At 38.5% G+C, this 12,445-nt stretch overlaps 1 protein-coding gene across 1 annotated transcript; it reads right to left on the reverse strand.

Annotated features, from left to right (window-relative positions):
• Positions 1-1,086: 1,086 nt before the first annotated feature.
• LOC135471031 (uncharacterized) lies at positions 1,087-12,430 on the reverse strand. The gene is made up of 9 exons (XM_064750083.1): positions 12,158-12,430; positions 8,273-8,332; positions 5,203-7,728; positions 4,766-4,921; positions 4,299-4,477; positions 3,166-3,375; positions 2,656-2,755; positions 1,905-2,038; positions 1,087-1,449 (listed from the first exon to the last, which is right to left on the reverse strand). The coding sequence occupies exons 1-9, from the start codon at positions 12,173-12,175 to the stop codon at positions 1,242-1,244; spliced, it is 3,591 nt and encodes a 1,196-aa protein (XP_064606153.1). The 5' UTR covers positions 12,176-12,430; the 3' UTR covers positions 1,087-1,241.
• Between the last annotated feature and the right edge of the window lie 15 nt (positions 12,431-12,445).

The raw sequence follows: 12,445 nt of genomic DNA on the forward strand, positions 1-12,445 counted from the left end.
CAAACAGATTTGAGAGGGATTAATATAATGGCAATATGTGTACGAATCATTACATCTCATTCGTCACACATTTTGCATATGCCGTCTCATCCTCTCACAAGGTCGCATATATTTATGGAAAAATAATTATAGTATCATACAACTTATCCCACTAATTTGTAGTGGATGATTGCCTTGGTGTAGTTATACAACGAAAGAACATCAAACACCAGCCTTGCAGGTATTTCCAGTACTTCCTACACCATGATTTTGCTTTTGACACACATCAGCTTTGGTCCAGTTGGTAAATGTGCGATTTCAAGCACGTCCTCTAACTTTAGGTGTAAACTGACTGTGTATTTGATTGTATCCAGGGCGGCAACTGGTTCTGAGTAGAACCATCAACCTTTGGCAAGTTACTGATGAACATTCCTACATGATGCACATACATGTATATGCGCACCATACTTGTAAAAGGGAAGCGAATTTCACATGAATGTTAGACTGTGCAAACCATGATCCGAAGACCTGATCTATTGAGATGATAGGGCATTAGGGAAATACAATAAAGATGGTGCTTTCCTGTGCATTGATTTGACTGAGTTGTTTAATATTATACTCAACAATAGCGAAGCGTAGAGTTGGAGCTCTTTTGTCATCAAAGACAAAACAGTCCTACTTTATGATATGACTTATGAAAAAATTTGGAAAACCTTTAATGACATTAATTTGACATTAATTTACCGATTACGTCTTTTCCTTCTCAAGTTCAGAGCTCCTCCGTTTTCTCCATCCTTTGTCTACTCTAAACTTTTTTAGACACCAATGTTAGAGCAAATGGGGTCCAAAAGAGTTGCCTTACATTTTTGACAGGTTACATGACCTAGTACAACTTTTTGGTCTTTACTGATGAAGTTCTTAACTCAAAATTCCCCTATTTTTCACTCTTACAATGGAAGTCAGTTTTATGAGTGAGTAAGCAAGGTCTTGAACAGTTTATGTTGAAGTACTACCGTTTGTGTCACCAAGGATCCACAAACAGCGAGAGCAGGAGAAGTTTCCTTTGGAAAACCCAACAGATATTTGCAACAAAAAGAAAGAAATAGGCTGACAATGAAACTTTATTGTTTCATATAAGCAAAGAACATCATGCATTTGTGCAGGAAGACCAAAGAACATCATACTAACTTTTTATGCAGGAATATATAGAGTAAAGCCGCAGTCATCTTGCTATACAGAGATCGCTGTGAAACATATATGTTTCAACAAGTGGATACAGCATGCACCCAGCCTGATTTCTCTGCCACATAGAGCCTATGACTGTGGAAGGCCATCTGCACAGCTGTCTGTGGTATCGATGCCCATCCGTCTTGCTGTCCAGTGAACATGTTCCACTGAGTTATTTGTGTGTTATCCCAGGATTTCAGCATCCCATCAGCAACACAGTTACCAGTTATTTTACCCAGGAATCTGAAATAGCAGAATACCAGTCCTGATTGATGGAATTTTACAATTTGCACACACCTCTTAAAGTGATTGCATTACCATTACAGGTCTCCTGCCAAGACAATTTTACTGCTCACTGAATTTTCCCACATTACATTTATTTTGCTTTGGAAAGAAATATAATGCAATGTTCTCACACAAAGGGACATCACTTCCGACAATGTATGTTTATTTATTTATTTGATTGGTGTTTTATGCCACACTCAATGTATGTTTTAATGTATGTTTTAACCGCATACCCAAGCCTGACAACTCCCATCTTTCATCCACAATGACACATTGTACATACATGCAACTGCTTAAATATTACCATTGTCAATTCCTTCCATTATAAATGTATGCAAAAATCTGCCAAAAAAAATTATTACAGACTTTCTCGCAGTAAAAGATGGAATAAGCCAGTGAATATGCATACAAACCTGTTTGCATTAGGACTGCACTTGTGGTCAAAACAATGCAGGATTTTACAGATGCAAGTGCTTGGGTTGACAGCCATCACATATCCTTTTGGACCAGAATCTTCAAATCTCACTAATACAACATAAACTAGTCCCTGAGTGTAAACAAAGAAATATTAAATGTCAATGGAGTATACAGCTTCTCTAGGGTCAGTAGTACAAACTTTAGTTCTATCATTCATTTGGATGGGATTTCAGTTCTTCACACTTCCATATGAGAGTAAATGAGACATGTATGATTGTGTTTCTTCATGGTCATTTGGCCAACAATCCATGATGACAGCATTTCATATAGATCAAACCTGGACAGTAGTTGGAAAACAATTGTATAAGTAAAACATCAAATATTTCATAAGATGTGGGTTCCATTCAATTCTTGAAAATCTAAAGGTTCTTCTTTCACTACTTTTGCGGCCTGGCTGTAAGTAGTAAACACTGATCTCTTGTGTGGCATTGCATAAAGTTTGCTGGAGGCCACAAGCATTCATGTCATACATGGCAAAGTTTGCCAGTAACTCACCAAAGGTCAATGGTTTATATGTACTGCAGGTACTCCACCCATATAACTGAATGCCACTGAATAAGTGAAAAATTCTTGAGAAAGGCGCTATTAAAGCAAAAATCAAATAAACATATACATGCAGTATCAAAAATGCCAAAAGTAACCAGATCTTAATACTTATACAAAAGTAAAAATCAAGAAATGGTTTACCTTTACTTCTGTCACTTTTACCACATTCACCTTCCCTGTGAGAGCCTCTGGGACTGGGTTCAAGTTAACAGTAGTGAGCAGAAGACCAACCTCATGATTCCTACGAAATGGGTAAGCAGAATGGTGTGCTATATGTTACATATACATCTACTTCTGTGTACACTCTCACTTTATCAGGCATACGTGCTTGTAGATTCAAGAAAACAATCTTTGACCATTGCAGCAATAGTACATGAAAGCCACACCTATTGCTGAGCTAATACAACACAAGGAAAATCATTAAACTATATGTATGCTTGCATATACTGTTCTCACAGTATTGATGAATGGTGCCAATCAGTAAAAGCCAAAAAAAAAAAAAACATCACTAAAATAAACAGTCACACTGAAGTCTACTCCATGTCTCACATAGGTTGGAACCTACAAATAGGGAGATGTAGCGACTGAAAAGCAAACATCTCAACCACCCTGCCATGGATCACTCCACCAGTGTAAAAAGGTTTAGAGTACCATATGTGGAGTTTAAAGTCCCGACTGTATCCAATAAGTGCTGCCTGCCTGCCCTCCAGTGGTAACATTGTCTGCACTTCTCCTGGAGCTGTCTCTAAAGGAACACAAGAGCAGTCCACTATGCAATGCTTCCTGACCTCTGAGTTATTGGAGTCCACACTAAATCTTCCCAGAACGAACTGTCCCCTGCCCAGATCACAGCCTATCAGTCTGAAATAGACATAGCTTTATACATACATGTACATACCAGGTTGACTTCCCAGTGATAATACAATGAAATGCATCAAATTTAAATGATTACATAAGACTGCAACTTCATTACAAATGGAGACTATCTGACCTAGTGTCAGATAGTCTCCATTTCTAGTGGAGACTATCTGACCAAGTGTCCTCAGTGTTTAAGAAGCACGACGTTAAACCCAAGCACTCACTCACTCAATGTATTAGTTTCCCATTACATACAGAAATGTAACTCAAAGCCATATGCCTCCAGGGGCTAGACTGCTACCTGACCTTCTCAGAGAAAACCTAAACTGTTTATGGTGAAGGATAATATTCATAATTCCTATCAAAAACATGTCACAATCTAGGTCAATGTATTAAAATTGCATCTTTTGAAACATTATGAAAGCAGCTATTATAAACACACACACACACACACACAAATCAGGAAAATGCTGACCTGAGCTATTGTGTGGATACAAGAATATTTATTTATTTATTTATTTGATTGGTGTTTACGCCGTACTCAAAAATATTTCACTTATACGATGGCGACCAGCATTATGGTGGGTGGAAACCGGGCAGAGCCCGGGGGAACCCACAACCATCCGCAACTTTCTGACAGGCCTTCTCATGTATGGTCAGAGAGGAGGCAAGAATATTTCAACTGGGGCACAGTGTTATTGTCGTCTACATACTGCTCATACATATATGAAAATGTTATTTCCAGAAAAACATGTGGCTTTATTACTAATCCAATCAACATCCAATTTTTGTTAAACAACAGACAAAATGTTATTTATTCATTTTACTACTTAAGATATTTCTTAACACTTTATCGTCTTAACACTTTATTGTCTTTATCCATGCAGTGACGCAACATAAAGGGAGATAACTATCAGTATGCTAACCTATTTGTGTGTATTCCATCAGCTTTGAGAAGTAGGGTGTGTCCTAGGCTAGAACCATCCAGTTTACAAGAGAACAGACAGGCCTGAGTTGAACAATCCATGTGGTTATTCACAAGGACAAAACACAAACTCAAACTGCATGTGGAATATACTGTAAAGCCTGTAGCACTTGTTATCTCCTACAAAAAGAGTATAGCAAATGCTATGAGCAACTCTCCACACCCATACACCTGTTCAGTTAATGTTACCCATTTTCTTTAAGCTGTCTTGCTAGACACAGTAAATAACAGTTGTACATGTATCTAAAACACTTACCAAACTGCCATACAAACAACACATTCTTCTCTTGAATATTCAGTTTTAATACATCATATGATTCCGTCTATCCTTACAGGTTGTTATTACTAAACTTGAAACAAAGCCTTACTATGCGTTCAGTAACTCTGCTCAAGGTATTCAATGCTCACCTGTGTAGCCGACCAACTCTGTAAGTTTTCCCACTGTGATGCTTTCTGTATCCATACTGACATTCCTGAGTTTCCAACCACAACAATGTAGTGTAGCCATTCGTCATTTACTTCCAGTTTCCCAGGTAGCAAGCAATGGATCAGATCCAATTCCACCTGGAATTAGCTCACAATCTTTAGTAAAAATATAATTAGCACCTTAAGTATGCTCAGACTGCGGCTGCATATATCTTATATCATAAGATGCCATGCTGGATGTATTTCTTTGATGTCAAAATTATCAGCATTCTAACAATTCTTATGTTTCCAACTGTCTCAACACACTGCATGCAAAACATCATTCATGTAATAGAAATAACAATTCCAGACTGAGCAGATAGCAAAATTTAAGACATCTGTTTTTTTCCTATACTTTGGATACTTTTACTGCAACTCACCTTGAAGCTGTCTTTGACATCCCACATGTCTGCGTGTATCTCACCCCCATTTTTGTTTACCTGTGACTCAATAGATAAGTCCTTGTTGTCAGGAGTTTCCGTGATTAGAGTTGAAAATCCATGTTTTGTGAGTTTCGCTGTCAATGGGGTAATGTTACAACACCTGTCATCCTGCCTATTCAGGTGGTGTTCATCTTCAGAGTCAATGTTCACTTTGTTATCATTGGACAGTTCCTGGGTTTCCTGAATAACTAATAGTTGGCTTGAATTTAGTTCCTGTTCTGAACATGCTGACACTTCAGCAGGTATAAGCTGCGCACAAGGCTTCAACACAGCAGCCTCAATATGGTCATTTTGAATATGAAAATCATTAGTGGTACTCGCAGCTTGAGGTTCATCTCTTTTTTGATAATATGCACCTTTCAAAGCAGCTGTTTCTATATGATCCTCAACGCCTTCCTGTATGTTAGCACATTCCTGTACACACAGCAAGTTTGCAGGTGATGAGAAAATAGACATGTCCCTGTCATCTAACGTTTGTGCACAATTCCCTGTTCCGCCAGATCCACTTTCCTTATGTCCTTGTATCAAACAGGTCCCTGACTGCTGAGAATAATCCTCACAGGTTTTAGTACATTTCAGCAAAACTTTCCTGGATGGGTTTAAAGATTCTGCAACAGGAGTCTTATTATCTCTTGGGAAACTATTTTTATAATTCTTTGAGGTCACAGGACCGATTTCTGACGCGGGCTGAGAATTAAGGATTACATTTTCATCTATCTGTGAAGATTTAGGCACAGATGAGTTAGTGATGGAATCTATTTCAATGCATGTTGCAGCTCTTACAGAAATTCCTGAAAAATCAGTTGGAGAACTTGAAGTCACCTTCTGGGATAAAAAGTCCTCAAAGTCCTCCACAGGAAGTGAGAATTCCTCAAAAGATATTTCAGAATCATTCAGCTCTTTCACCGATCCTAACAAATGTGAGAAAAGTTTTCCGTTTTCATTCGTGATTACAGACTGTGATGACATGACATCTTTTCCTATGGAGATACCCTTTCGAGCTGTCAGGTGACACTCCTGGTGTTGGTTACTGTTTGTAAACTGTGGCAGGAAGTCCTTGAAATCTTCAGCAGGCAGAGAGAACTCAACAAAGTTTGCATCAAAACAGTGCTGTTCAATGATGATTTTGGGTAAAGAGGGAAATAGCTTTCTTGACCGTTTTCTCTTTCGTGTTAGAAAAACCTGCGAAAGCCCCTCATGCCATCTGGGCAGTAGTACTGGACGGCTATAATTGCATTCGGAAAGTTGGCTCTCCTGTGAAAATGCCTGTAGGAAGGACTGGTCCAGGGCAGCACATCTATGAGAGGCTGCTAGTCTGGCAGATTTTCGTGGAGGTACCACACATTGCCAGTCTGCTCTTCTGTAGCTTCTCTTCCTAGTGGACTGAGAGGATTCTGACAACAGCTGACTGTCACTTGTCATACTTCCCACTTTCTCTTGCTCTTGGGGCACATCATCAAAGACCGTCTCAGGAGATAGACCAACCTCTATATATGAAGGCCTTTCAGTACCATAGTGTGTATTGTTTTTTGAAGTCTGGGCTGTAACTTGCGAAGACACAGCTACATGAGCTACGGTCTGACCAATGGGAGTTAATTGTGACAATGGACCAGCCAGAAAATGGTTGTCATTACAATCCTTTCGTGATACTTCAAACAAGGTATCACATCGTTCATCGCCAGTGACAACATGATCATATTCCACACGTGGAACAGATCGTTGTGAAGACATCTGGGTTTCACTCTGCTTAGACAAGCATGGGATTGCTTCATTGTCATCATTATTAACTCTCAATTGTGACTGTGATGATGACTTTGTACATCCAGAACCACATACAGCCAACAACCTTTCTCCATGTCTTCTTTTCATTTGGTTGTCCTGCTGGAGAGATAAGCGTTTCCCTGGGTGAGACCTCGACACTCTCCTCTTGACTGGGGTGTACTGGCTGTATTCTGTCTGTGATTTTCTACCAGTCTTATTTTCACAGCCAGTGTCATCGGAGCAATCCTGGTTATCAGCCAGTACACAGTCATCGGGTGGTAAAATGCTTGGTTTGTCTTGATAACCACGTCCAGACTGCAGGTTACATTCAGCATTACGAAGGACCTCAATCTCCACCTGAGGGCGTTTACAGGAGACCTTGTGACTATTTGGTGACACATGACTTTTTGGAGAATGCCTGATAACAATCTGTTTACACAACTCACCTGTGTTTTGGCTTGTCTTTGACCCACTAATGAGATTCTCATGCAACTCTAATAAAACATTACCACTTCCCTTTATAGGCTCCTTGCACAACACACTCTCAGTTCCTTGAGAGTTTTGTAAATCATAATTTGTTTCTTTCTGATCAGCAACTTTCCCATCTCTACTAGATTCATTTGCAGAATTCGTATCGGTCAGTTTGAGGTCTGCTAGACGGCTCTTCACGTGTGCCCGGACTTTCGCTACTCTGCCAGCTCTCTGTTAAGTAGAAACAATCATTTGTATAATATGTAGCATTTTTTTCAAATGGGATTTGGTGCAATGAGAGCTCTGTCAATGAAAAAAAGCATGCATGTAGGTGTGGCACAATTACACTAGAGTTGATCAGATGTGGGTTAACAATGGGTAAAAGTCTAGGTAAGTGAAATTAAAAAATTCCTGAGTACGACATGAAACACCAACAAAATAAATAAATAAATAAATAGAAAAAAGGTGTACCACAACCTCCAATTTCCTTTGCTTTTTTTTTTTCACATTCTTTCTTCAGTGTCTGGAGATGAGATTTCAGCTGTCAAAACCAAAGAGCAAGTTGCTGTGCTTTCAAACACAAGAAAGCCAAAATATACACCCAACTGAATTTTAAGGAAAAAAAATTATTTTATGTATTTCACACAAAAAGAACTTAATTAGTATTAATCCTTCAAAGTCCTTTTCTCCTTTAGTTTTGCAACAGCTGACTTAGCAAGAGTTTGTGAAAGTTTATTACATGTGACAGAATTCCTACAAGGTAAACTTATCTTACCTCAAGTTTTCGCTCCTTGGCTGCTAGCTTTGCTTTCAACTTAACCAATTTCTGTTTAAGCTGAAAAAACAAAAAAGGCTGATGAACACAATCTAAACTAAATGGTTATGCACAAAGAAAGGACAATATTGCTTCATATTACCTGTGTCAATGTCAGGTATTGCTTCTTTCTAAAATGTAATATACGAGTAACTTCTGAGAAGTCTACTGACATACGTAACATTAATTTATTCAATATTTTTTACATTTTTCATTGTTTGTCACATTAACTGAATGATCCTGGGGTCAAATCAAACTTAACAAAAAGGCCATCAATATCAACAGGTCTTGTTCTATTATTTATCAAAAACATGAATAAAAAAATAACAGGTTGCACAGCAATAAAAATCCACTTGACATCAGTTCTATGTTACTATGTTAAAAAGCATTGGTTTTATGTTACTTCTGCCGAGGGCCTTATCCATAAGCAAGTATTATTCTCTTACTAGTTAATCCTGATGAACTCCATGTCTTATTTTAAATTTCTGACATTCATCATAACTGGTGCGATGACTTTAAAACAATACACAGAGCCCATCAAGATGGACTATTCCCTTACAACTTCTGAATGCCAATCAATCAAAATATGGTAACGATATCCTGATGTTACATTTGTCAGAAAATGGGCATATCCATGTTTGACTGCATCTTTGTCTCTATTTTACACAGTACAACAACCAACCCACCGATATACTCCTGAGGAACATAAAGAGTATACAGACCATACCAAGACTTTACGCTAATTAAAAATTATATGGCCTTGTCTTGTAAGACAGTGGCATGGATAAGAATGTGCAGAACTTTCTAAATTTTAAACTTAATGGTGCAGACTACGACACAAACCAAGTCTTGTAGATCACCTTAGGAGACCCTACCCACATTTTTTGGAAATTTCAGACAACATTGTCAAATTAATCATCTAAGCTTTATGGTTTATGCCAGTTACACTTCTTAATTTAGCTGTTTAATGATACAAAACAGGATTAAAAAAAAAAAATTGGGCAATCCTTAGTATAAACCAAGATATGGTCGAAAGCAAATTTGTTGAGGGGTCTCCTGATGTCAGATATCTGCAAATTTGTTCTTGGCCACATCTTGATTTATCCTAAACTAAACCAACAGTAAAAGACTTAAAATAAAATCATTATTAACCACTGAATATATACAGCCAACACAAATTCATCAGTAATTAAGATTAATTATGATCAAAGACAATGGCTATCGTATTATTGCACCCCATCTTTTTTTTTATCGAATAGTTCTGCCTGGTACCGTGTATTGTATGGTGTCCTAAGGAACAGGAGGAAACCCGTGGTGTGAATGGCCACCTCGTGTGTATGGTGACGACTGTTAAGTTTCTACATGCAGCTGTCCTTTTGGAATGGATACAACGTCTGCAGTTAAGGCCTGACCTGCAACATTACGAATATCTGCAGAGAGTAACTTGTTTAAGTGGCATTTAGAGGCATTCTTATGGATATGCAACTTCTTGGTTTATTAACACGACATTTCGATGTAGTTACTAACATCGTTATCAAGTGAATGACATCAAAACATAAATGGGTTTAAATATAACAAGTAGAGAAATAAGTGTTAACAAAAGAACAAAGGATGTATATGGTCAATGCCACTTATGAGATTAAGGGATTAGGTTGGGTGGGGTTCATGGTTAGTTTGGAGGATTAACAGGTCATATGCTGAGGGGAAGAAAATAGCCTGGTCTTTATTCAGGCTTGTCTTTAATCTCTTAATCTGGATGGCTTCCTGTAGTTCATTTGGAATCAGATTTTTCCACAGATGACTTGTGCTCTTTAACCTGGGTTTCAAGTGGTCTTCCTGTCTGTTCTATGTGTGATTCGTTACAGCTACACTGAATTTTGTATACTACTCCTTTCTTTGGTTGGGGTTTAGTAGGTTTCCTCTTTCATGTGGCATAAAGGTTGGATTTAAGGGAGGGTTGGCTTCTGAAGGCTGTTTCTATTCCTGTGGATTGTTTCGATAGGCGGGCAATTTTTTGACTGGTTGGGCTGATGTATGAAAGGTTTATTCGGATACCAGGGCCTTCATCACAGACTCTCAGCTGTTGACGAGGTGGAGGCTTCATGGCATTACAGATTGTTTTTGTTAACTCTCTCTGCGGGGTATCCATTCATGTGAGGTTAGACATTATGCAAATGATTTATTTCCTTCTCCAGGTTGTTGGTGCAGATATGTTTGGCTCTCTTAATGAGGGTTGAGATGAGGCCGGTCTTAGTCTTGGGCGGGTGGTTAGATTTGCAGTGGATGTACTGGTCAGAGTGAGTTTGGTTTACTGTACACGGTAGTTTTGTTCTCTACTTGTTATATTTACACCCATTTAAGTTTTGATGTCATTCACTTTCATAACGATGTTAGTGACTACATCGAAATGCGTGTTAATAAACCAAGAAGTTGTATATCCATAAGAATGCCTTGTTTAGTGTACATCTGCATAGAGTGTTCCTTGAAGGCAGATCGCTACTGCGCATACTATGTTGTTATTAGGGGACTGCAGTGGCTGAACGGGGACTGCAGTGGCTGAACGGGGAATGCAAAACTCCACCACAAGCACAGTAGATGCAAATAGGTCTACCTGCCTAGTGTTCGCTTCATTTTACAGACGAGTGTAGAAATGTCTACAATAAAAATCGCAATCATTTTGGAGATGCTAATCATTCAAGAGATGCCAATTATATTAGTCTTGATATAGCTCCCCACAGACTGCGCATTTCCTTTGTACATAGCCCGGAAAAGATAACCATCTCCCTTTTCCCCTCTGCAATAGCCCCCGAAAATGTCCCTAATGATGAATGTCTGCATGTCGTTGAGACAGAATTACCTAGTATATTAGTCGTGACAGATCCTCCCACAGGCTGCGCATTTCTATTGTATATATCCCTAAAAAAATTTACCTTGCCCTTTTTCGATCCACAAAGGCACCCCAAAAAAAACCCTTTTCCAGAATGCTTAAAAATCATTAAGACTTAATCACCTACTATATATTAGTCATGATATAGTCCCTCATTGACTACGTATTTCTTTTGTACATACCACCGAAAAAATTAACCATGCCCTCTTTTCTATCCACAATAGCCCCCAAAAAGTCGCTTTTCATGAAGTTTTGCATGTTGTTCAGACAGAATCACTTAATATATATTAGCCATGATATAGAGTGCTCACCTGTTTTGTATATACACTGGTCTATATTGCAGGAAATAACACCCCACCTCACGCGGCTTCCTGCAGCATGGGGGGCTAAATGACATCCAATGAAATGCGCCCGAGGCAGACGCTGGGTGCAGGTATGATTTTTCAAAGAAAAATATGTCGGGTGCTATAACACGATATTGCTGCGTTAGCTATCACATAAAACAACCCTCAATTGGTAATGTTGGGCACCCCACCTTCACTCTATGAAGATACCAAATTTTATATCACTAAAAACTAAATAAATGTAACTGATATAAAGTGTAAACTTTAAACGATTGATTGGACATTTTTGTTGTTCAAAATTTCCAAAAATGTGGGCAGGGGGCTCTAAAGGAACGTACAAAGCTTGTTTTGCGTCATAGTCTGCGTCACTAAATCTGCTGTCAGTCATCATTCATAAAGTTCTACATGTTTTTGTCCATTCCATTGTCTTAAAAGACAATGCCATACAATTAGAAAGGATTTACTTAGTGTATAGTCTTAATATATGTCTTCTGGGCATTATTTTCATGCAACAAAAATGCAGTCAAAAGCCGATAAAAGTACATTTTCTGACAAATGCTACATCCAGATACCCTAAGTTAAACTGGAAAAAAACTCCCTCATTTACACAGTTACCTGGCTAGAGTTCATCATTTCGGTCCTCCAAATTCCGAAGGTCAATTTGATTTTGTTACTTTAGCTCGACGGAATCACTCAAACATGGTAAAATAGTGACTTGTTTGCTGTCAGTCATCATTCATTTACTGACATTCGGCACTACTGTACCGGTTACTTCCTTTGTTGTTCTTCTCCTTGTAACACAGCTCCACCTCCACCCCTGATAACTAACGGATCTAAACCGTGAACAATCCCAAGGTATGAAGATAAAGATAAAAACATTATGCAAGTTGAAATTTCCGCGGC

The sequence above is a fragment of the Liolophura sinensis genome, chromosome 1 (assembly GCF_032854445.1).
Source record: "Liolophura sinensis isolate JHLJ2023 chromosome 1, CUHK_Ljap_v2, whole genome shotgun sequence".
In the NCBI taxonomy this organism is placed as follows: Eukaryota; Metazoa; Mollusca; class Polyplacophora; order Chitonida; family Chitonidae; genus Liolophura; species Liolophura sinensis.

Excerpts from the sequence above, each read along its gene's own strand:
- LOC135471031 (XM_064750083.1), bottom strand. Across the intron at positions 7,729-8,272 it reads CCAAGGAGCGAAAACTTGAG|AGAGCTGGCAGAGTAGCGAA; the intron begins GTAAGATAAGTT and ends TCTACTTAACAG. Across the intron at positions 2,039-2,655 it reads TAAAAGTGACAGAAGTAAAG|GGACTAGTTTATGTTGTATT; the intron begins GTAAACCATTTC and ends GTTTACACTCAG.